Source organism: Glossina fuscipes, unplaced genomic scaffold (assembly GCF_014805625.2).
Source record: "Glossina fuscipes isolate IAEA_lab_2018 unplaced genomic scaffold, Yale_Gfus_2 3, whole genome shotgun sequence".
NCBI classification, from domain to species: Eukaryota; Metazoa; Arthropoda; class Insecta; order Diptera; family Glossinidae; genus Glossina; species Glossina fuscipes.
Window position 1 is genome coordinate 8738102 of NW_023998417.1, and position 26863 is coordinate 8764964.

Consider the following 26863-nt stretch of genomic DNA (forward strand, 5'->3'; position numbering starts at 1 on the left):
TTCTTTCAAAAGTTTGATTAATTGTTTCTTGGGGTAACGAAATCCAGATTGCTTTCAAATTGACTTTTTGAAAGTGTGTAGAAGACAAAGTACAATAAATAACTGAAATTGCTTTCACAACCAACCAGCAGTTTATAAATATTTTTTTTGTCTTTAAAAGCAACAAAAAAAAAAAAAAAAAAAACAAAATAGTTACGTTAGATATATATGCACTTTTAAGCGATAACTTAAAAATAGATAAATGCTAATAGCAGTCATTTGAGCTATGTTAAGCTGTCCGTCGCCTCTTCACATTCTCAGCATTTTTTGTCAAAGATTTTCTTCAATTTGATATCAATTCGTACGAGTACAAGATGTTAATTTAAAAAGATGTCATAACGAAGAAAGCAAGCAAACCTAAAACACACTTGATCACGAAGCGTATAACCAAAATCTATCATAGAGATGTTAAGAGCATACTAAAGAGCTATTTTGGCAATTGGTTTGGTCACTGAACTTACACTCGCGTAGTTATAAATGAATAAAGATGAAAGCTCTTCAAAAAAGATTTCCTTATTCGTGAAAGTGTTTAAGTGCAGAATTTTGGAACAAGTAATTGTCTCGAGCTTTTATTCACTTGCTAACAGAAGTACGTAATAAAGCATTTTTGTTTTTCTCTTTATGTGTATGCAACAAATAAAAGTATAATGAAATATAATATAATATTTAATATATATTATATATACACATATATATATACATAATAAAGAATAAAATTTGGATAAAAGTTTAGAAACCTATGAATATCGTAGAAGAACAACTTTTACTTATCATGCTCATGTTTTGTTTCTTAAGAAATTATCGAGAACTGCTTTAGTTTTACACCGAATTTACCTAGTTTTTCTAGATAAAAATAGGGCTTGCATTGGTGGTCAGGATAAAACTCTTCCGTTTGATCATAGTCAACACGTTTGTTCTCTGGCATATTAGCTGAAACTTCAAATGGTTGTAGAAGGAAAATAATTCTATCGTGTGATTGATCCACATCACAGTTCAAAAGTGGACTTTATCCTCTCACAACCACTCGCCCACAATGGACAAAAACTGTACCATTAATTGACTTGCTTGCTTTCCACAAAATATTTTACACATTTTAACGCACATACAAGTCTTTTTTACACGGAAGATGCATTTCTTAGAAATCCATGCAAAAAAATCGTGTAAAAAATATATGCGACATATAGTTTAGTTTGGGGATATGTTTCAAAACCTTAAAAAATCGTGTCAGATGAAAAAATTCGATATATTTTCTATCTAAAAAAAGACCGTGCAAAAAAAGTAATACCGACTGAACTGAAATCAATTTCTCGACTATTCCCCGCTACTTGATAATAAGCGTTCACGTGTATAAGGAGCTGGATCAAAAATGCTATCATCAGTAGATATGTCTGGCATGTCTAGCTCAACTGTTGGATTGGGAGAGGTTTGTTCGTTATTAACGGCCAACTAGCAGTAGAGTAAGTCACTAACCGAATAAGTTCTGATTATAATATTCCCTCAATTGTATTTTATTGCTGTAAACATAAGTTTTTGTGAGACGTTATCAAAATTAGAATTTTTTGAACAAACTATTTGTGAAAAGAAAGTGTTTTTGCTCTTATTGATGGACCGTGTTATATTTAAAATCGTGTAAAAAAAACCGTGCAAAAAAAAATTTGCTTGCAATAACACAAGACTTCTTACATCCTACTTATTGGATTTGAAAAGTATTTCACTTGAAGATTTTTAGGTAAATTTGGAAATACATTAGAAAGTATGCTAAAATGAGGTCTACTTGTCATTATCTAACCAAGGTATTTTTAGTGTAAGCATTACTAATAAACGAAAATTTATCAAGCGAAATTTTTCCAAAGCTTTTAACGCTGTAGGGTACACTTTTATTGGCTTTCCTAGGTTTCATTCAGCTGTCAATCATTTAATGGTTGTTAGCAGTCTTCTTTCTATTTGTCTTTGGTTTAGGCGTACAATATAAACAATGGAAAATGTGAATGGCTTAGAATCAAATAGAATCGATTTTAAACCACTATAGCCAAACAGCAGATGCTTTTGAAATTAGTAATTGACGTGGTCTAAAACATTGTGTATTTTTCATTTGCCGAATGAAATTAAATTAACCAGCTTTTAGGCTAGAAAACAATAGCAGGCAAGATATTATTTTTAGATATAAATAAATTGGATGAAATTGCAATAAAAAGGACAAGCAATTCAAAGTCAAAGAGAGCGAATAATTGGATAAATTGTACTCAAGCAAATTATTCATTGATTTCCAATTTGATTACATTAAACGCATATATATATATATAAGTAGACATCTTGTTTGTTATGTTAATAAAATGTTTTATTCATTAATTTTATGTCTCATCATTTGAAAATAGATTTCTAATATTTGAGAGAAAGGAAATACATTTAAGTGCGCACTTTCGGGTAAAGGATTTCGTGACATTTCTATATTCAAAGAAAATTTCGTATTCTAGGAATTCTTTTTTTTAGTTGTATTAATTTTGTTCCTTGCATTTTTTTTTTTTTTTTGCATTTATTTATAAATTTTTGTGTTTTTATTTTCGTGGTAAATGGTAAATGTCGCCAGACCTGTATATTTTATATTTATTTGCGTTTTTAAGTCATATAAACTTTTTCGTTTTTTCTATAGATAATTGAAAATTTCGTAATTCCAATGAGGACGAGCAAATTGGAATATTGTAGCTAAGTTCCTTTTTACTAATTGGGTGAGTCTCGCGCGAGAGCAAGACTGGAACACTAAAACCACTGAAATCTCCAAGTTGTTCAAAAGTTTATAAAAGAAAGTAAACTTGCTACAAGTATTAGTTAATCCCCAAAATATAACATTGACGGATTAATCATTATTTAAAACAGAGCCCAGGTAAAGGATATAAATAGGTAGGGCTTGGGTAAAGGATATAAATACCTATTGGCATAAATTATGGTAAGAAATGATGGCAATAAATCATGGACTTGTTTAGGTTGTTTTGAAAGTGTGTAAATATAGTGCGAAAATATATTAATCTATGACCTTTTCCATTTTCCACCACTGTAATATGGTGGTATACTTATTTTGTTCTTTGTTTCCACAAATGTAAGTTTCAGAGCTTGAGTTTTGAATTGATTAAGTCATGTCTGTCTGTTCGTCCGTCTGTTAAAACTCTTTTTGCACATTCCTCAAGTGAAAATATATTATCCGCCTAAAAAATGGCTTAATTGTAAAATGAATATCGTAGATTATCTTGCTTTTAACTAAAGATAATTACTAAAGATATGCTTTACGACTTATAATAAATTAAATTATTCGGGCAATTGATAAATTATAAAGATTAAAACAACAGGCCAAAAATGGGTAGAAAAAAAATTAAAATTATTTGAGCGAATTTAATGAAATGCTTAATTTTTTCATCTTAAATTAAATTTTTGAGATGAAATCAAAACATGAAACAATTACTTGGAAAATTTTATGCTTTGATTACAATGGGTTTACTTATGCAAATAACGTTTGCGTACGTTGCGGATTTGTGTTATTAAAAATCCAGTAAAAGAGAACTGAATAAACACACAAATACAAATGTTATTTATGTATGTATACAAGAATTTTTCCATAACAATGCAAAAAAAAAAATTTTATTTAAAATTTTTCCCCCTACAGCTTGTCATGTGTATATGTGCGCGTATATATACAACACACAGCATTCATTGAGAATGGTACTTATATACACTTAGTGTTTGCGTGTATGTATTTGTAAATAACAATACGGCCTATTTATAGTTATGTAAGAAAAAATAAAAAAAAAAAAAAATTTATTTCAAGGGCTTTAGCAAATTACAATAACATTTGGATGCTGTTGCGTATACTTCTAAAATCGAAATTACGGAAAATATTTTTAAAACAAAAAGCTCTCATTCAATTTTAGTTACTTTCTTTTTGTATCGTGGAAATTTTTTTAGCTTATCTATCGCAATTTATGAATAGTGACCAAAAAGTCCAGAATACAGAAGTATTCTTAGTTTATGTCGCATTGTAGGTCCGCCCTTTAACCGATTGGACTCATTTTCAATATCAACTTGCGTGCAAGAACTTCTAGGGTTTACCCCAAAATATTACACAGATGGGCAAGCGGACAGATGGACAGACGGACAGGTGGATAGACGGACAAATGGATATTTAGAATCAAAATTTTTACACAGATGGACAGATGGGCAAATGAACAGATGGGCAAAATGGACAGATGGACAGATGGATATTTAGAATTAGTATCTGATATTAATCAAGAATACATAGACTTTACAGACTCTTTCAAGTTTTTTTTCTGGGTTTTGTAAAAAAAAACCTTTTAGTAAAATGAATATATGACCATCTTTCGGCGGTGGGTATAAAACCTACGTATTTAATACATTTCGAACCAATGCTTATGTAACTTTTTCTCTCTCTCTCTCTCTCTCTTTTTTTTGTGTGAAAAAATCATATTTGCACTTAATGAAAGTGAAGAAAACAAAGAACAGTGTGTTGATTATAATTTTGCCATATAGTGTAAAATCCTTATGGGTTTCTTGAAGTAGAAGGAAAGTTTTTCTTTTAAATTTTTTATTAAAACCAACTGAAATTGTGATGCATGTTAGATTCTTGACAGTTTCTAGTTATTGTACGTCAAAGCTGCTTTATGCAATGAACAAAGTTAGCTAAAATGTTTTTCTCTATTTATATAAATTGTTTAAATTTTTTATTATTTTTAAATTTTCTTTTTCATATATAAAATTATAAATTTTCTTTTAGGCGTACTGCATATTTCATATTGTTCATGTATATGTTATTATTTTGCCATATAGATGTAATGTCCTTCTAACCTTAGATTTAATTGGTATTTTGTTGTGTTTGTTTTTCGTTTTTTTGTCCGAAAATATGCTATACATTTCTTTGAAAAAATATGGGGCTAATAAAAAAGCTTTTTGGGATCTTTTTGCTTTTCCTTCCCTCTTGTCAGAAAGAGCTTATGAAGTTTGTGGGAATATATAAAATATGTGGGAGGACTTAAGTCTAACTTTCATCAATTTGGAATCATTTTCTGAGTCGCTGAGTTTGTCCAACTTAGGTTTGTCCATGTATTTCGCATAATGTTTGCAAATTTCGAGTCATTCTGGCAAGGGCTAACCTTATTCAAAACGGATTGGATCCGACTAAGAAAACTAATTCCGCCTTTACTTGCAAGCGGGGCATAATTTTTTTGGTATTTTATCTCGAAAATAGACAAACAAGTGTAGTAAGTGAAATTGTGTAAGGCATTTAATATTCGGCGCGATCCGATTACAACGTTTTTACTATTTCCGGATTAGGCCATACCTAACTGAATTAAAATATTTTTTTATTTTTTTTTATTTTATAAACTCAATTCATTTTCAATTCTTAATAATAAATATATATATAATAATAAAGAGCATTTTTTTGAATAATGAAATTTCAAGTTAATTTGATTTCAAAATCATTTTCCTCCGTCCAGCATATATAATGAAAATTTTTCATATTGACCAAGGGTAAAGAATATCGTTTCATTGAGTGATTCAATTAAGTCGATTCGATAAGGAATTGTACGAATTTTCGACTTCAAACTTTAAAGTGCAAATATGTGTTTCATAAAAACTCTTTACATTGATAATATAAGATGAACTTAGGCTAAATAGAGGACAAATTAAAAAGCTGTTGTTTTGTACATATAACTTCGAGAATTATCGTGAGAGAGATAAAAAAAAAAAAAAAAAAAAAAAAATGATTAGCTAATGATTCAAGAAGAAGAATGTAGTTCAATTTGTGACGACGAACTCTTCTTGTAAATGCATTTGTAATCGCAAAAGTTGCCGAATTAGTCATCAAATTGGCTAAGTATTATGTTAAACAACGTCCAAATGAAGAACTTTTCAATGTAATTAAAACCAATTATGCAGTTTCAGGCAAAACAAAAACAATTACAAACTAAGTTCTTTGAAACGTTAATTAGCAGCCCATTTCCTTGGAAAATTTTCGTTTTTAAAATGCATAAAATTACTTAAAATTACTTTAACACTTACCGAAGGAAAACAGTTCATTAGCGTGGAACTCATTCATTACTTGTGTAACCTCACCCAGTACACGTACATATATATACATATATATATATATACTTTCAGAGCTCCTGAAATTAGAAAAGATACATAGAAACTTTTAAGTAATTACATAACTCGAAAATCATATATTTAAAGTATTTCATCAAGCGAGTGACTCTATAGTCTTTCTTTCTAATAATCAAATATTGAAGATTTCAAACTTATTTAAAGTAATCGTAGAGACATACGATTTTAAAAATATCGAGAGGAGAGACTTTCAATTAATTCTGATCGGTAATATCGGCAACATTCTCTTCACTCGTTTTACAAGTACAATAAAAATCTCCTCTTACTCGTACAATTACTCGAATTTTTTCACAACACTTTCAAACTGTTCCCCATTATTATGATCATTACTATTGTTCTTCTTCATCTGATATATTTTTTTTAATAGCTCTTGCTCTCCTTGCTCTCGTTCTTATATATGTTTAATACTTTGTTTGACAATATCAAGCATATAAAAAGTTGATCGCTTCATTATATGTATATAGGTATATATGAAACTGAACTAGTTCAAAATGATAATGCTATGAATATATTCTCGGAAAGAAAATCAGCCTTCGTTCTTATGAAAAATCCAAATGCGTATTCAATAATGAAAAGATGAAAAATGAATTATTATTTCATATATACCGTACAGTCAGTCAGTCAGTCGTTCATTTTTTATACAAAAAATTTATATGAATTTGTAATTCAACGAAGAAATGAAATGAATAGTAAAACTACAAGTACTTACAATAATAATAACCTTCACCTTCCAAGTTCATATAAAGATTATTTTTTCAAGCGTAAATGGTTGTGCGGTTAAACAAGTTGCCTATGAAAGGTGATGTTTTTTAGTTATCATATTCTTATTAAAGGATAATCCGCTTGCACAAGGTTACGCGTATATAAAATATGCTTAAACTTATGAGTTACGCGTAGGCTTAAAAGTTTATCGTTTTCAGCTAAAATACTTTTTTTTTTGTTTTATAATTATATGTTAGAGATGCGTAAAATGTAGTATTATTAAGAATTTTTCTTTCATTTTTTTTTTGTTCTTTAGGCTCGTCATCAGAGTACAACAATAATTTATGTGAAATTTACTTAATTAGAAAAATGCTATCGTCTTCTTGATCATCATGCAATTTAATGCAATATATTTAGATCTTAGATCCTTATCTTAGATAGTGGATAGCAACCTTTAATTAAAAAAAAAAAAAACGGAAATCTATCCTTAAGATATTTAAGAAGAATTAAAGAAAAATAAATGGAAAATGCATTTGATCCGCCAATAAATATCCGGTTATCTACATCACTTTCATTCATTTGCGGGATCTAAAGAATTTTCATATATTCATTATATTCGTATTAGTCAAATGGATAGTGGAAATTCATTAAACAACGTGGCATAGTTTCAAAAAAAAGGTGAAAAAATATTTACATAAACTTATTGGAAATAATCTACGCATTTCACTAGACAATCCTATTTTAAGGATATCGTAAGAATTTTGAATGAAAATAATGAAAATTGTTCGAATTATGTCGCGGGCCGTTTTCAAAAATCATCGTATGGGAAAAGCGCATTTCAAGTTTCAAATGCTCATATGTTGTGAACACACAATTATGTTCAATCAATCAATTTATTGATCATTCAAAATTTTTCATATCTACTAAAATTGTCATTCTGGCCTTATCCCTTAATTAATTTATTTATATGTCACATATCGTATTTATAAAATTGCAGTTTATTGAAGAGAAAGCTTAACCAGCTTAAAAGAAGGCACAAATAAGTATATAATCGAAATATTTGCTGCTCATGAAAATAAAACATGAGCTCAAAGCTTTGTATATTTCTGTTTAGTTTTTTTATAAGAATTTTAGTATATTAAAAAAATTGACGAGAGGGCGACACATATATAGATACATGGATGGATAGATAGATAGATATATAAATATATATATATATATATATATATATATATATATATATATATAAGATGTATATATATATAGATGTATATTTGAGGATTTTTTTAAAAAGATACATAACTTAAAAAATAGCATTTTTCTGCTTGATTTATCTTTCTGTTTCAATAATTTATGATATACGTCATTGATCAAATATAATAATAAAAAAAAAAAAAACAATTTTTATTAGTGAATATTGTCTGTAGTAAGATAAATTCATTGGAATAATATTTTTATTATTGAACAATTTTTTAATGAATATTGACTTTAGTAGATTGTAATAAAAATTTTATTTTACAAAAAAATTCTCAGAAATCACTTTCGCATCATATACCGACTGAAACTATACAAAGACGACGTACAGTCATATTTTAGCAAAATTGCGTAATGACTTGTCTATATATCTGCCTATTGATCCATCCCCGCCAATGATGGTCACAACATTTGTGATAGAAACCTGAAGTTAAATCTGAAGCTTGGCATGTAATTTAAAAGCAAATATTGGGTTTGAAAACGGACATGGACTGGCATTGGCGCTTGCTTACTATTGGAAAAAGCTTTCAAATAATAAAAAAATATTAAATAATAATAATATAATGTTAACTCGAAAGTGATTGCGAGAGAGGGTATAAAAACTTTCGAATAAATAATCGTCAAAATCATGGATCCTTTCGTAGCATAGCTATCCGTTTTTTTACTTATTTTTTGATCGTTCAATTTGCTTAATTGCAATAAGCCACACGCCCTGCGCTCGTACAAGATAATATTAACAGAGCAATAGTCACTTACGACACGTTATTATAGATGATGAATGACCCAAAGCACGACACAATTTTAAAACAAAGTCCCTATACCGTTACAATAAAAAGGTGAACATTCTTTCCGCAAAACTTTGTGAGCACGCAGGCGTCTTAAAGCCGGAAATACATGTAATGCGATTGTATCCTCAAGCATTGTCGACTTAACACGCAGTTTATTAACAAAATGATTACTTTTTTCTGGAGATAAGATGAAAGAGTGGGATGTCGTCGACATATCGATCACGGAGAAAGCCACTTATGCCTCAGACGAACTTCCAGTATCTATCTAACTCTGCCTATTAATATATAAAAAAAAACTTTATAGATCGATTCTTTTTTTGCATCAAGCTTCCTGTTACGTTAACCTTTTAGGTAGGGCTGTAAATAAGACAAATTATAGCTTCTAGTCAGTGACGGAGACTTTTCTTGACTTTTCTGTTTTTGCTGTGAATTTGTGAAACTATTTTCATCAGATTTTGGATTAACATCACTTGTTTTTTTTAGCTCTCTATATTAAGCTCTCTATTTCTTAGCTATTACTAGGCGATCACACATGTGCTTCTTCAACTTTTCGTCGCAAATTGTCGACCGCAAAATATCCGGCAAACAGATGACAGATTAAAATAGCTATGCTACAACTGCTAGTGACGACCAAAAAAAGGAAGACCTCCGAGGCGTTTTGTTGATGAAAAACCACAATAGTATTTGGTGACCTTTTAAAATCCGTCCCAAAGCGAATATAAATTTTGCACTCATTTTGTATGGAATTATAAAAAAAAAAAATAAAATAAAAAAAAAAACTATAAAATTTAAGATGATTCGCTAACTAATTTTCAACCTTTAATGTAAATGAAAAGAGTAGATTGGGCTAACTTTACGCTAGTAAAAATTCAAGGTTATCTCACTTAAGACCCACTTTTGAGTTTAAGCAAAAATTTTGAATTTTCCCATGTTTCTTTTGTATTCGTTGCGCTGGCTGGCACTAATGCCTTAAGCAAAGATATTTGTTATTCTGCAAATTTTACTTCTTTCTTGTGCACTACTATCGCAAAACGTGTTTTATTTGAATACTTCCGTACACACACACACACACACACACACACATGGGAACATTTACGTTTACGTAAATCTATTTACTTTTATATAAGCTGTAGTTAATTTTATATTTGCTTCATTTCGTAACAAGTTGTGGCATGCTTTAGTTAAACGTTCTGTAAATGCGAGTATAGCATAGATACCATTAGGAGGTACACATTTGGCCAATTCATATAAATTTTGTGTGTATGTATATAATGTATGCAAAAAATATATGTATATATCTATCGGTGTATATGTACATTTGTATCTGTACAATATTACGAAATGTTTTCTTTACTGTGCAGTATTGTGTTATATGCAAATAAAATTCAAGGTCACTGTCAACTGGCATTCATTGTCTAGAGCAAAAATGTCGGACAGTTGCATGAAACTTTTTAAAGAAATAATAATATTTTTCACTTTCACTTCATTGTACATTGTAAGACTTACGTAAAATTATCAACACTTGCTTATAGAGATTGTTAGAAATCTACATGAATTTAACATATTATTATATAAAAGTTTTTATCCATTTCTTTTTTTTTTCTCTTTTACTAATATTTATATTCGAAATTCAAAGGAACGCATATGCATATCCTTTTGAATTTGGATTTCTTTGAATTCAAATATGCAGACAGCCAGTACTTAATGTAATCCATTTCCGCTTCGTTTTTCCAATATCCGGTTGTTAGCAAAAATTTTAAGGTCATAAGCATTAAAATGTCATATTGTTGCCTTAACTAGTTTGTTTGTTAAGAGTTCTCTTTCAACAACGTTTACAGTTAAATCAACAAACCGGAAATTTACTCTAAGCCTGTCCACTATGTATGCCATATATGCTATACATTGATTAATAAATTTCAAATGCAGTGAACAGAAGTTCTCCTCCCTCCTACCCCTTTCCCCAAAAAAAAAAAAAAAAAAAAAAAAAAAAAAAAAATGAATAATACATTTTAACTTTGCAGTACATATTACAGTAGCCCGCCTCATAACACGGTGAATTCCTTCCCTGATTTTATATCACGATGTTGTACGAGTCACTTAGGTTACACAAATACAATTTTTGTTGTGTGTTTTTTCACAACAATGACATAGAAACTTATCAATATCTTTTCTTTTATGGACTTAACCGTTTCATGGATTACTGGATTGTTGGAACTAAAAGGTAATAAAATCGTAAGATCCGTCTCATTTTATACCATACTGACATCAGTCAGATAGAAGACTGTAGAAAACTGCGGAAAGGGAAAAGAGGTTCCTTTCCCAAGTCAAGATAGCCGCCTAGCTTGCCTATAATAGGGACGGATGGACGGACGTATACGAGCTTCATCATTTTTAAGATTGAAATTTTTTGCCTAAAATCTAGGAAACCACTTTATAAATGTTTAGTAGCTTACTGGGTTTTCGCTTCAAGCCTTCAAGCCAATCATTTCCGTGACTTCGGGCGTCACGTATTTATGCGATCCATCTCTTTACACTTTTACATATACTAAACGGCCACCTATCCACATCTCACACTTGTAGCGTGCAAACACCAATATCTAAGTTAACTATAGTTCGAAAAGTTCGTGAAAGGTGAAAATGAACGCGTCAGGTACCTTTTATGACTCATCCTAGCAGTTGCAATAGAAATGGCGAAAAAGCGAAATATAATTGTTACAAAATGTCAAACAAATGAAATATTAGACATTGATGATGTGAAAAGTTAATGTGACCAATCCAAGTCGTTATATATATTACGGAACAAGTGTTCGAAGTGTAATGAAAGCGTTTAATGTTATCGAAAAAACAGACGCAATGAATGACGCCGAAAGCCATTTCAATTATAAATTGCTATTAACGCTCTGTGGGTAGCATAAAAGTGAACGCTACTCTTTTTTTTTTTTTATACATATATATATATTTTTATTGCTTTCGTTTCAATACGAAATGAACAAATTGTGATAAAATAAAAAAATTAAGTCGTTTCTTTTCTCATCATAAAACATTCATCGCTGAAGAGGTTAAGAAAAGAAAACGAAAAAAAAAAAAACATTTTAATTATGGAAAACTTAAAAGTTACTATTTAATTAAATTGATCAAAAACAGAATTAGTTAACTAACCATACATGAAAATATTAAACAATTTGATAGTTAGTTCATTTAATTTTGATAAATAAACTTTTCCGGCTTCTTCTTACATCTAGCTGATGTTATTTGTCAATATAAGTAACCGTGAGCGTTACGCTAATCCTTTGCACTTAACTTTTATAAAGCATGTGAAATCTATAAAAGGAAAAAAATCCTTATATAAACTAATAAACAAGAAAGTAGAAAGCCATGTGATTATCTAGTACAAAAGGGAGGATCGTAACAGATGTGGATACGAACTATGAGTGAGCGACCGGTAATATTAACTCGCCAATCAGCTAAGATATATATAAAAGCTTGGCTACCAGTAATAACAAATATCTTAAGTTTAATAGCGTATCAGTTGCAGCATTAAATATTAAAGGTTAACTTAAGTGCGCGGTACCTAAGGCGGATACATTAAGAAGGCTTGATTTGATGATGTTTAAGAGATTCGATATTGAGAGAAAGGCATGAAGTTGAAGAACTTATGGCATATACCAGGGCACTTAAGAAGAAAACCTCCGCTGGTAGTATTTTCATATAGACTAAGGAATCCCAACCCGGTATCCTAAAAGCAAGCTTGTAAACTGCGTTATACCTCTGCAAGGAAGCCGACGCAACAGAGGCTTATTCAAATTTTTTCATATGACGACTGTTTCAATATGCAGGGTTACCTATAAAAGACCAATCCCTTCAACATCACACACACACACACACACACACACACACACACACATCACTCAATAAGTTCATAGGATGACATATAGATGTTGTGCATGCTAACGAATCCGTATGATCTTCGAACGTTACGTCTCCTTTTGTTAACCAATGAAAAAATCCGAACTTTGTGTAAACTATTGGTCGGAATCTTATGAAATTTTGACATAATTCTTTTAAGGCTTTGCCATACTTAAAAATCGTACGAATTCGTCAGCAGTTTGTATGTGTCATCCTACGATCTCACTGAGCAATGACGCCTTACATATCAATTATATTGTCTTCAAAGCACATTTCCAGATACCGTCAAACGGACTGACCTAATCAGTATACCTTTCAATTTTCGAATAACACTTGAAATAGTAAAATACTTATTAGACTGTAGTATAAAAATAATTAAAATTTCTTGCACATGTGTTTCAATACAGTATATAAAAATGCTTTAAATTCTATTACTCACTGGCATTCAGTTCATCTTGATTATGCCTCAATGCATTGCGCTGATAATTACCCTAATTACCCGTATTTTAATTGAAACAATGCAAAATCTATGTATATTATTAAGTCTTTATTTATGAGAAGAACGTCTTCTTAAAAAGAGAGAGAAAATAGACATAATAATCTAAATGAATCTCCCCGCTTAGAAGAAGAAGAAGAAGAAAATTTCTTTATATTTCTAAAATGGAATCTTTTTCTCTCTCACACTCTTGAAGCCTGCAATAGAAATTTATTAAAATGTATAAAAATCATATTTTTGCGGAAAATTATTATTTGCGGAAAACAGATTTTTTAGTATAACTTTAATAAGCATTTGAAACAGTTTTGTTTTCTCTCACTTGGAAATATGCATCAAATTATCAGCGTTATTATCGCTTTAGCTGGCATTCTTGCGCTTTCAATGCCAACGTTAACGCGTGCTGTCAATAATCAGACAACGATGACTAGATCAGATTTTAGCACAGAATTTGCAAAAATGATATTAAAACGTGCCAAGGCAGCTGAAATCAGTTCAATGTTGGATACGAAAGTCAATCCATGTAATGATTTTTATACATACGCTTGCGGTAATTGGCATCATAGTAATCCCGCTCAATTATTTGGTGATTTAATGACCGATAAATTTCAAATGCTTTCAAAAGCTTTAGATCGTAAATTAGCGGCATTACTAAATAATCCTAAACGTGGTGATAACTTAATTTTAGATAAAATTAAAGATTTTCATAATTCTTGCAAAATTGTCTTGGACGATCAGGAAACATATAAAATGAATTTGAAGAAAGTTTATCAAGAATTCGGTGAGTTTCCTTTCCTTACAAAAGCTGAACAAGAACAAGATCAAGAACAAGAACAAGATTTGGAATTTAATTGGTGGTTGACGGTGGCCAAAATACAAAGTACTTATGGTAAGGAAATTATATTATCATCAGATGTGATGGGTGATTTGAAAAATAATTCACAACCGAGAATTTATATCGGTGCACCGGAATATTCCACACCTGAATCTAGTACGAAAATCGTAAATATCGTACAAGAGATTTTAACTCGGGCACATTTACAAAAGCTATTCGCGTTGGATAAGAAGAAGGCTAAGGAAATCGCTCTTGATATGTTGAAATTGGAACGAGCTTTGAAAAAGGGCACTACGGATGAACGACTCGGCAAAACAATGGAAAGCCTTGTAACCGAATACGATTTGCAGGATCTTAAGAAGAAATATGAAAAAACTTTAGATATTGAGAAATTTTTAGAGATAAGCTTGAATACAACCGAATTACCGCAATCAATTTATGTTTATGATGAAAGTTATTTGGAGAATTTAGTCAAAGTATTGAATGAAACTGAAAACAGTACAATAACTACATACGTTTTATGGATGTTAATACAAGATTATATAATTGATAATAACGACGATGAGCCGGATGTTTTTTGTGCAGATAAAACTAAAACATTTTTTAACAAATATATTGATCGATCCATTTACGAGCAATATCGTTCCGAAAGAGATGAAAAAGAAATTTATGAACTATGGGATAATATTAAAAAAGCATTTCGAAATGAATTAATGGGCGATAAACTCGATTGGATATCGAATAGTACGCGTGAATATGCTTTAGAAAAATTGGCGGCCATGAATTTATCAATAAATGCTTACGATGAAGAGAACTTCACCGATTTCTATGGTTCATTAGAGATCGATTCAAAAAATTATGTCCAAAATATACAAAATATTTTACGCAATGAAGTCAAGGATGATAATATTTTCGAATTAGATGAGTTAAATACGGATAAAGATGAAGCTCAGATTTTATCCTTTACACCGGCGTATAGTTTTTTAACCAATGGCATTAAAATACCGGTATCGATGTTGCAACCGCGTTTCTTCTGGGACACAAATTATCCACAAGCCATTAAATATGCTACGTTAGGCTATTTAATTGCTCACGAAATGATTCATGGTTTCGATGATGACGGCCGAACTTTCGATAAAGACGGTAACAGTCGCGAATGGTGGGATCAAAAATCCACTTACGAATTTGAAGCTCGACGTAAATGCTTTCAAGCTCAATATCATAATTATAAATATGACGGTAAACGTTTACCGGATAGTGTTTTACAAGCGGAAAATATAGCTGATAATGGAGCCGTCAAATTGGCTTATTCAGCTTATATGAATTGGTTGTATTCGCAACGTTCCAATACGCCTAATATTGAAATGTTGGAAACACTTCCCGGTTTAGAGTTCAATAATCGTCAATTGTTTTTCATTAATTTCGCTCAGGTGTGGTGTGAAGACGTTCAAAGTCTATTTAAATCGCATGTTGCTTCAGCCGATACACACGCACCCGGCATGTATCGAGTTATTGGTACATTATCTAATTTTCAAGAATTCTCATGGGTTTTCGAATGTAAACCAAATGCACCAATGGATCCAGAATATAAATGTTCGATTTATTAAAGATTGTAAAAAAATTAAATTCTATAATTAAATAAAAAATAAAAAATTTATTTTTAGCTTATAAAAAAAATATATTCATTTTTAAAAAAATCAGTAACGAGACATATTAAATACTTAATGTCATACACTATGACATATACGTGTACGCGTATAAAAGTAAAGGAGAATTCTCGCGAATTCAACGTCTGGAATGATTTTACGATATTATCATTTCATGTGATAGCGCGTATTACCTACCAGTCCATATGAAAATATTAATCTTATTCCCATCAAACGTTAACTGAAGGAATAAGATTTCGTCTCAATATGCTTTACGTCAATTATCCAGAATATGTGTACTCTATGAACTCTTGTGAAAGATGAGAGATTATTAAGTTAAAAGCAAGTTACATGAATTTCAAAAGTTTTTTTAGTTAAAAAAAGTTGATATCGCTTTAACGCGAAACATTAACATTTATGTAGATTTCATCTGACATTTTTTAACTGAACCAGTGAGTAAATTAACAACCAGTTGAGAACAATGTTTGATTTAGATAGATTAAAAATACTCTATGTAGAAGATAAGAGCAAATTGCCTTAGATGAGCTGATGATTTCTTTACATCATAATTGGCCAATGAAAAATATTTTAAAAGTTAGGCAATTAAAGCGATCTAAACCGTGATTGTTCTGACGGCGAACAGGACAAGTTTTTGAAAAGACCTTCGCTGACATGAAAGAAAAAGAGTTTTCAAAGCGACTTTTCCTCTGCTGCGATTGCTTTCCATAGGAAAGGTAAAAATCCAAAATCTTAATGGTTTGCTTTTAAAAATCGATCGACTTTTACGCAAGAACAATTCGTCTACCACTCACAGTAGTCAATATGTTCTAAAAAAATATTTAATTATTCTTTAAATGAAATTCTCTCCAATGACTTTATATTCATTAAAATAGATGATAATTGCGCGGTAATGACATTTAAATATCATTGCTTTTCTATTGACATGATTTTGATAGTGTCTAGGATTACATGCAGAAGTAAAAAAGAGGAAAATAGTTTATAGTTTTGCACATTTTCAAATGCACCCTAAAGCATTCTTCAAATTTTCCTTGGCTTTGTAACAGTGAAAATTGTGCACCCTACAAAGTATGTATATATCGCATACTTGACGACAAAAAGCGTAATTAGCGTAAAATTAAATCGATCCAATAATTCGTATATATTCTTACCGTCAAGTGTGCATGTTAAATATATGTTTCTTCACTACTCACGGCAACAAACGTTAAAATGGAAAGCATGTTCTCTCCACAGCTTTACTCAGCGATCAAAAATCGTGGTACGACAAGCAATCCTTAGTTTTAGTTAAAAGATTCATTTACACCCGATACCGATCGACCAACTTTATGTCATCCACATTTGATGAAATAACTAACAATTCCAATTCCAATTGATTTTATTTTTCATGGGCTAGGAAATGTAAAAGCTCGGCAAAATTGAAAAAAAAAAAAAATGGAAAAGAAGAGTGAAAGGTTGCAGATCTATCTCCAGGCTACCTATGATGATATTAATTTAAAAAATTTAAGAAACATTTGTTGAAAAGCCACAGCATTATTTGTAAATTCCCATCTGTCTAGACGCTCGAATAAACGTATCTAGTCGCCCATCAAGCTACTTGAGTCAAGTGCAAGTGCATTTAACAAACTGAACATATATTGTGTCGATAATAGTTCGAAATTGAAATTTAATAGCTACTGTTAAATGTATATATGTGTATTGCATGCATTAAAAGTATTAAGGATTTATACTATAAACCGAAGTCGTCACGAAACCATTAACATTAACAACATAGCCAAAAAAAAATAAATAAATAAATGTTTATAAGAGAACGGCAAACACAACCAAGGTTTCGATTTTCAAAGAGCAAAAAAATGCAAAATGATCTCGAAGTGTTTAATCTTTTATTAGGCAATCAATCGAAAAAACGCATTTAACCTAATAATAAAGATTATAATAAAAATGATGTTTGCAAAGGAATATAATAAATCTAGTACTTTGGGAAACCTGAAAACACAATTTTTTTTTATATGCTGAGACGATGTATCCTCACGATGCATATCTAAAGTAGAAAAATAAGAGGAGCGATAAAGACAAGCAAATTGGACTTTTTGAGTAAAGCTTTGTTTTAAATCAGCATTTTATTCGTTTCAGTTCGTTTAGAGTCATTTTAACGATCATTCAGTACGAATACCCCAAATTGAACTCAAGTTTCTAGGCAAGATTTTGATCGTAATTCCGAAAAGCAGGCAGAAACGCAGACAGACTTGGTTAACTTAATCTCTCTATTTGCTCTCATCATTTAGGCCCTTCCAGAAACTTGCTCTCATGAACGACATATCTCTATAGTCGGTGTAAACCGAAAGGCAATAAAAATTATCATTAAATGGAAGAAGCAAAAGTAGTTCTGGGATTTTTTGATCGCAGAAGACTTAATTCGGACTCTAATCAACAGTAATGAATGACTAATAACTGGATATTAGTTTCTATCTCTTCCCTGAAATCGTAATATTTCAAGTCTAGTTTTTTATTCGTTTATACTCTAATAGTAAATCTTTTAATTTTTCTTTAGTTTTTAAAATTTAAAATTTGGCTCAAGTTCAATGAAAATTTTTGTGTGTAAAATGAAATCTAAAATTTCTAAAGAAAAAGCAAACAAAACGTAATGTACGTGACAGGCGAGAGGAAGAAAGTTAAAAAAGAAGAAACTTTTCTTTAACAAGTATAATAAAAATATCGAATTGAGTTACAAAAGTGGTTTTTAGAAAAAAAACAGAAAAAAAAAAAAAAACAATGTTTTACTTTCCTTGAAGCTTAAATCAAACGGACACTTGAAAGATACTGTTGTAGTAGTAACTAGAAAAAGACAGTTATTGCTATTGTTATAGACTAGAAACGTGCTGAGGTATATATAAAAACGTGTATGCAAACTGGTTTTTTGTTCACTTCTATCAGTGCGTAGTAAAGCTGTTGGCATTTGCTTTAACAGGAAATAAGCAATGAATTAAGACAAATTGGAAAAAATTGCGAAAAAAATCTAATCTTTTAATACCAACTTTGTGTCCTTGTCCTTCCAACGTCAAAGAGAAATATAACTTATAAAAAAGAATTCATCGCGCCCCCCCCCCCCCCCCCCCCTACCCCCCATCACCATCACGAACGGAACGCACTCTGGCCGCTTTAATTATTCCAGATTATACGTCTTCACTCACATCAATACGCCTCCAAATGTAAAGTGCCTTTGCATCCCAAGCATAACGGAGAGGCAAATTTCTAAATTTTGGCTGGCCGCTGTAAGAAGCCCTTGATGAAAATATACCCACAAGGAACTTTAATTTTATTTGATATCATTTTGCATATTTTCGACTTAACCTCAATACTTTATTTAGCAGACAATTCTTTTGCTTACGTAAGCTTACTCGTAACGGTCATCAGCGAAATTCTAACAGAGAAAAAGGACCTCCAACCATTTTTTTCTACCAGACAAAGCGTAAAAGGTCCAGAGTACCATTACATCAAGAATTCTTTTATATGTGGAGACGTGGTTTCCATTAAATAGTTTAAGCTTGACAACGATATTTAGTGAATTGTCTTAGTCAAGCTCATGAACAGATAGCGAATCATTTACATATTCTTTCTATCTACTTATTATATAATAGATTGCCTTTAATTTGTCTCATCGTGCGAGTTCAACTTGCACTCAACGGATCTACAAATAAAAATATGGAGAATTGCAATAATCAACAATATGTAGATTGCATGTAGAATCTTGGAGACGCATGCTTGGCTATTGTCTCCTAAACGCTAGGCTAAAAACCCTTGGTACGCTTGAGTTGATCAAAAGAAACAAATCCAAGAAATTCCTTTTCCACTGTTCGTTTTCACAGCCATGTTAGGTACTATTACATAAGATGCCCTTCCCTTTGGGATTTCGTTTTTATGCTAACATACCTGAGCTTAAGTTCGTACCGTTGGATTTTAATTGTACGCAGCCATTATTTACAAGGACTTTCCAGTGCCTTAAGCGAATCCAGTGCTTATGCGACCTTAAGAAAATGAATCGCCATATCCCAGATTTCATGTTGACATTTTTGTTAATCTTTTTACCTGTTGACTTTCCTGTCAATTGTGTTGTTAATCTTTTCCTTCAATGCCAATGTGCTTAAGGTCTCTTTGCTTTGCGATACGGACTGCCATGGGCGACATCAATAAGAAATTTCATTTCCTAGCAAATCGGACTGCAAGTCTGCATGCTTAACCTATTTTATCACATATGTGATTTTCGTAAGTAGAATAAAATCAAAACCTATTTTTTTGTTTTTTTTTTTTTTTTTTTTTTTTTTATACGAAGACACATGCGACGGCAAATTGATTGATCGATAGACATGACGAAATCATTTCCGCAAATAGTGAAGCCTCCGTTATTTATTACTATTGTTTGCAAACGTTTGACAAACATGACAGACTTTCAGGCGATGGTTATTAAAGTAAAATGAAAAAAAAAAAAAAAAAATTGATGATGCTTTTGAAATTCGTTAAAATAAACTATCGATTGCGTTTATATATGTTTATAAACTTGACCTTCTCGGATTATTTTCTTAATTCTAGAGAAAAATAAAAATTTATTATTAAATATTTATAAGCAATTTGTTTTTATTAATTTTGAAAATTTTTTCATTTTTAGCTATACCTATAGTGTATATATTGGCAATCGTGCCTGGTTTGATGCCTTGGGAGAGTGGATATCGTTTTTTATCATTTTGTCATGTATTCGGTTCGGTGGCACCATGGTGCGGCAGTTTTGTCTATCATCTTTTCATGAACATTGAACGCGGCGAAAGTGTTTACTATACTCTACTGAAATTAGATATGGTCGGTATTTGGGTCACACAGAGTTTCGGTGAGTATAAAATTATATCTTTTATTTATATGTTGGAGTTTTTGAAAATCGATTAATTGTTTTTTTTTACTTAAGCGCTTGCCATTTTAAGGCGATTAACATTGCTAATGCCAATCTTGATAATATATCGGTAAATCTGTTTACTTAGGCGCTCTGTTGTGGAGCAAAAACCCTTTTGGCAATTTTTGGTCTTTTTCTACTCAACTTATAGTGTATATAATTCGTTTAGCAAATCTTTCATTTCATTTTCTTCACTTTTTCTGGTTTTTTTTTTTTTTTTGTATTGTTACCTGGCAACAGTTTTCTTTTTCAAACTAAATTTCACCTATGCTTGTTAATTGCAAAGTTTTTCTAGAGAAACTCTTGTAATGATTTCAATGATATCATCGCGATACATATATGGCGCAAACATACGTTTCCATAGTTAAGCTTAACATTTTTTAAGGTGCATTTATACATGCTGCTTATGACATTCGATGTAAAATTGAAAAGTGTAAAATGAAGTTAACTCATAAGTACTTCTCCAAAATTAATTTTTTATGATTTTTGACGACCTAATAACAGAATACTTGGATCGTGTTGTATGGAGTCTTGAAAATTCATCTCTCTCGTAGAAATAGTTTGCTGTCAAGAAAGGCAGTCAATATTGCCAATAACTGAACAAAACAATTGTTAGGCGTCTTGAAATGAAACTCAAGTCTTCTTATGCGTCGCTATAACTTCATTTAACTTAGAGAAGATCTCATGTTCTAATCAGTCATCAAGTCAGACGACTAGTGGGATTGCGTACTTGATTTCGGAAATAAAGGAGCTAAGCCTACTTTCGGACTCGAAATAAATTATTCGATAGTGGCTTCGATGGCAATAGGGCGTGCCTTTTAAAATTTATAAACCAAGAGATTACTGATTTGGGAAATGACTGTTGAATTATTTCCAAATGGAAGGAAGATCGGAAGAACGATTTTGGCGCCTAAAAACCATATGCACTCACGTCCTTAAAATACGGTTTTCTGTACAAGGCAGGCTAAGAGTAGCGGAATAGGGAAATCATCGCAACTACTTGATCACTGATCGCACATTCAAATCTCACCGCCGGGTAGTTTACTATGGTCGCAGTTACGGAGTGAATGCTCATTCAGTAAAGGGATAGCACTCTACACACGCAATTCCCTGCGATCGTCTATCTATCTTTCTTTTCTTACATCTTTTTTACGGTCACCCCATTATGCCGAGCAAAAATTTAAGAATTTTTCACTATAACGTACCTTCTTATGATGTTTCTTTCTTACACAACGCGTTACAAATAAATAATCAAAGTAATAATTAATGCAATCAATAATAAGATACTTGACTGTACGTAATCTGCCGCAAGTCGGTTGTAATAGTCTTTGGGGAAAATATTTTAGAAAACAATAAAAATTTTCCAACATTGTTTTTGCCACGTACTTCCATTTCCTGCATGTCTATAAAGCTGCTTAACTATTATAACTCGATGTTTATATATAAAGATTTAGAAGAAGAAGACATTATTTTATAAAAGCGAACACATTGCACAAGAGATCAGAAAAATGTTCGAAATTTAAAATAAAAACAAAATTTTCGTTTAAATTTATGAAAAAAAATAATTTAAAATTTGTAAATGTCGCAATGTTGAACACAACGACACTTTATATATACATGAAAAATTTCTTCTTTTTTTTTTGTTTTCGTTTTAATAAATTATTCAATTTGATTTTTGGAAAATGAAAATTTTCTTGCAAACTACGTCCTGCTGTTCATTTCATTACATTGTCTCTGGCTTATTTCTATTCACTTGTTCTCTTAGTGTACAATTCACAAACAGTTGCAGTCGACGTCGTTGACACTTGAATTCTTTACCACCTACCCATTCACTTAAGGGTAAGTAACTGCAGCTATAGCAGTTGTTGTCGTTGTTGTTGTTGTTGTTGAGGAAGCTGTTATACATTCGAAACAATGTGCTAACTAACAAGACTGACAGACATTGTGACTCGATAAATGTCAAAATATCACCCTTCCAGGCATAATAACAGTTCCATATGACTACACGACTGCTGCTAGATATGTTTTTCTCTACGTTTTCTTTTTCTTGTTTGTCCTTTTTTTGACAATTAGTTGGCATTCGGTGTCATTTCAATACTCTTTTGAGAAATAACTTTAAGATAAAATTAATTATTTTACAAATAATTAATTATTATAAAGATGGCAGTGAGGAATGAAAATAACCTTATTTACTACTTACTTTTCTGTTTTCCTAACAATTACTAAGCAAATAAATGATTAGGTTATGAAAACATGAAAAACTTGATTGCAGCTAAAACGTTTAGCTTGGAATTTTTCCATAGGCTTTTTTATGCATTTATTTACTTTGTATGTTTGCCGTTTTTTGTGTTTAGAAAGTAGCAAAAGTGAGGTTTATGATGAACCCTTTACTTGATTATTTGAGGTTAAGTCGGATGTAAGGCATTTAAATATGGTGTAAAAACTTCCCACTTAGCATATACCTCACAGTAAGAGATGAACTTTAAAAATTGGGCATATGCGGCCCAAAAACATCTTCAGAGTAAATGAGTTTAAATTAACTTTTAAGAATCCGAGAGAACGAATGCCACCGATATGGAAGCAGAGAATCCAATTGATCTTCTGGTCAGTTCGTTGACACATATAGTGCTAACGCAAAGTTACTCACGGCGAGAAATATTTCATTTTCCGTTCTTTTTGCCTCTCTTTAATACCTTTGCCTTTCCCTTTCCTTGCCTTTCTTTCCTTCCCTTCCGTTTCTTTTGCCACTCTTTAATCCCTTTGCCTTTCCTTGCTTTTCGGCCTTTCCCTTCCGTTTCTTTTGCCTCTCTTTAATCCCTTTGCCTTTCTCTTTCGTTGCCTTTCTTTCTTTTCCTTCCGTTTCTTTTGCCTCTCTTTAATCCCTTTCCCTTTTCTTGCTTTTCGGCCTTTCCCTTCCGTTTCCTTTTCTCTCTCTTTAATACCTTTCCCTTTCCTTGCTTTTCGGCCTTTCCTTTCCGTTTCTTTTGCCTCTCTTTAATACCTTTGCCTTTCCCTGCCTTTCTTTCCTTCCCTTCCATTTCTTTTGCCTCTCTTTAATTCCTTTCTCTTTCTATTCTATTCTATTATTTACCCTTTATACTTGTAGCCTAAGAGTGCTCTTTGCATATTAATTAAAAGTTTCTTAGTGGAAAAATTCAGTTAATTTGATCTATAATGCAATTTTACTCGAAAGACTCTAAAGTGCAAAAATATTGTATTGTAATCAAGATCAAGATTGAAGCATAACGTAATGCTGAGTCAAGTTCAAGTTTCGTATTTCCTCTTTCACTAACATTTCCTTTAAATGGTTTATGATTTTCATTTTCATTTTTTTATTATTTATTAACAACTATCGGCAATAGAGGCTCATTATCAGCATAAAGAGAAGACGAGAGAATACTTTTTAAAAATTCAAAAAATAAATATACGCACATACACACACACACACACTCATAATATACAAACACATATGTTAACTTCACCTAAACTACACGGTTATTAGTGTCAAGGTATATCGCCATCATAATAATACTTCCTTAGTGTCAATAAATGACGCATTTACGATGCGGATGCATTGCAGAGCCAAGTTCACACTTAAAGGCTCGTGCAAATGCATCAAAATTAGCAAACGAAGCACGTACGCGTATCTCTTCGGGCGGATGGACATCAGTATTGACTACAATATTCTGCCAAATACGATTCAAATCTGTGCACCAAACTTGTGCAGCACTAATGAAAAACAATTGATACGGATTAACGTGAGACATGTGCGGTAAATATTCAAATGTTTTCGGATTTTTAAATAACCAATTTTCGTAGGCCACATAAGCTATTCGTATACCAACGTTGTCAGCTATATTTTCACCTTGATATTGAGTTTTAGGCAAAAGTTTGCCCGCATATTCTTGCCTGCCATATTGCTGACGTAGACATTCCTTACGTAATGCAAACACTTCACTTGTATTACGATCCCACCAATTGTTTAGATTACCTTTAGCATCATATTTGCTCATTGTGTCATCGAATCCATGCGCCATTTCATGCGCTATAATGCTACCTAGGGTAGCATATTTAAGTGCTGCCGGATAAATCTTATCCCATAAGAAACGCGGTTGCAGAAAGGCAACGGGCAGCAAGACTTTATTGTATTCTGATGTGTAAACCGGTGTAGAACTTCTCAGTTCATATTCCTCTAAATGTGGCGGTTCGAATAACATTAAACGGTAATTTTCTCCTCGATGTTTCATTATATTTATCACATTTTCGAAATAATCCGTCGGACTAATGATGAGCGAAGCAAACTCTTTAACAAAATCGATATCGTCGTAACTGTTTACTTCGAAAGACATGGCTGAAAGTTTCTCTAAAGCTTTATCTCTCGTTGATTCCTTCATCCATTTATTATCCGATGATTTCCATATGTCTTCAAACGCTAACTTTAACTGTTGCCATAACATATTGATCTCTTGTGTTATGGTAGGATCATCTTTTGATATCTGTCCATAGATTACATGATCTAAATATTTAACGAAATATTGTTTTGTAGCATCGACACATTTTAAGCGTTGTCTCTCCGTATCGCCTTGCAAATCTAAACGGAAATCTTGTATCATTTCCCACATAATATAATTGGCAATTACACGCGGAGGAGTTTCTGTTATCAATATTCTTAAATTACGAAAATAATTCTCCACATACTCGTAGACGGGCAATTTGTATTCATAACCGAGCCATGTTTTTACAAAATGTGTTAAATTTATGGTTGGACCATAATTTTCTGTCATGTCATCGAGTAATCGTAAACGTGTTTTATCTTCGATGTCGAAACCTTCAATCGGATCTGCTACACCCAATGCCAATTTCTGAGCGAATTCTATCATTTCATGGGCTAGTTTTGCTGCTTGGTCTCGCCTTAAACCCAAGACGGCGGCTATATCCAATTCCCAAGATAATTTTAATTGTTCAGAATATTCAGAGGATTTTGCTGCTGTCAAACTATCAATTTGACCTATATAAAGGCGATTAATTTCATTGTTCGTAAGATCGGCAATTATTTGAACACCAATGATAATTGAAGTTCCATACTTTTTAAGTATACGCCCTATCGTTGTAAGCCAATCAAATTTATCCTCGCTCCAATCTTTGCCTTTCATAGCGGGCATGCCACCAAATTCCTCCATAATATTTAATAATTTTTGTTGATAATTAATTTTCCTTTGATCGATTTGCAAACATGATTCATAAAAATGTTTGACCTTGGGATGAAATTCATTATCTCTTGCATCGTTAGTCTCGTTTAATAAACGCGCTATTCGGCGATCATAAGCATTCGTTAATGTAATAAATAAACCAGTTTTTGCGCCATTATTTGCGGGATTTATTTTCGCCCAATTACCGCAAGCGTAATTATAAAAATCATTGCACGCGTCCACTTCCGGTTTCATGTAATTTTGCATTTCAGCTGATTTAGATAAAAGCATTATGCGTTTGGCTGCAACGGTATGGAAATTATTCGGCAACGGCAAGACATTCGCTTGATTTTCAATTCCGTAAGCAATCACTAAAGCCAATTGAATATTTAGTAATAATTTAAGTGATTTCATATTTATACGTTCCAATCGCATGCGCTGCTTATTATCGACTAACTCTAGAACTATAAAAATTTCATTAACGATCGCATTTTATACACGATTTTGAGAATTCGGTAAAGGTCGTTAAGGGTTATCGTTGTGTGGGTAGAATTAAAAACTTTCTCTTTTTTTCTTTTCTTTTCTTTTTTTTTTTTATTTGATTCTAGATCGAGTTGAGTTCATTTCAACTAAATTCAATATACTTGAACATTTTTTGTTCTATTTTTCATTTAATAGGAGATCCCCGCTAATTGTAGAGAATATATTAACTTTTAACTCAGATTAGATTAGTTATTAACTCTCTCTAAAATTTCATAATGCATAAAAGGAATTTTAACTCTCACTTACTTACCTATAATTAAATTTAAAAGAAATTTTTTTTTGTTAAGAAAAATACTTAAAATGATATGCAAATATCTCTATATCAAAATCTTATATACTTGGAGAT

At 31.5% G+C, this 26863-nt stretch overlaps 3 protein-coding genes across 6 annotated transcripts in view; 2 read left to right on the forward strand and 1 right to left on the reverse strand.

The window, feature by feature from the left end:
• The window catches only part of LOC119634670 (uncharacterized protein DDB_G0271670), a 70566-nt gene that overhangs the window by 26248 nt on the left and 17455 nt on the right, over nt 1–26863 (forward strand). For all 4 annotated transcript variants that reach the window (XM_038028959.1, XM_038028956.1, XM_038028957.1 and 1 more), the window contains exon 3: nt 20510–20725. In XM_038028959.1, the coding sequence (XP_037884887.1) occupies nt 20510–20725 (216 nt within the window). The remainder of the gene's footprint in view (nt 1–20509; nt 20726–26863) is intronic.
• LOC119634667 (neprilysin-4-like) lies at nt 13618–15792 on the forward strand. Its single transcript, XM_038028953.1, has one exon. It carries the CDS (start codon nt 13681–13683, stop codon nt 15790–15792), a length of 2112 nt encoding a protein of 703 aa, XP_037884881.1. The 5' UTR covers nt 13618–13680.
• LOC119634669 (neprilysin-1-like) lies at nt 23808–26300 on the reverse strand. Its single transcript, XM_038028955.1, has one exon. It carries the CDS (start codon nt 26263–26265, stop codon nt 24328–24330), a length of 1938 nt encoding a protein of 645 aa, XP_037884883.1. The 5' UTR covers nt 26266–26300; the 3' UTR covers nt 23808–24327.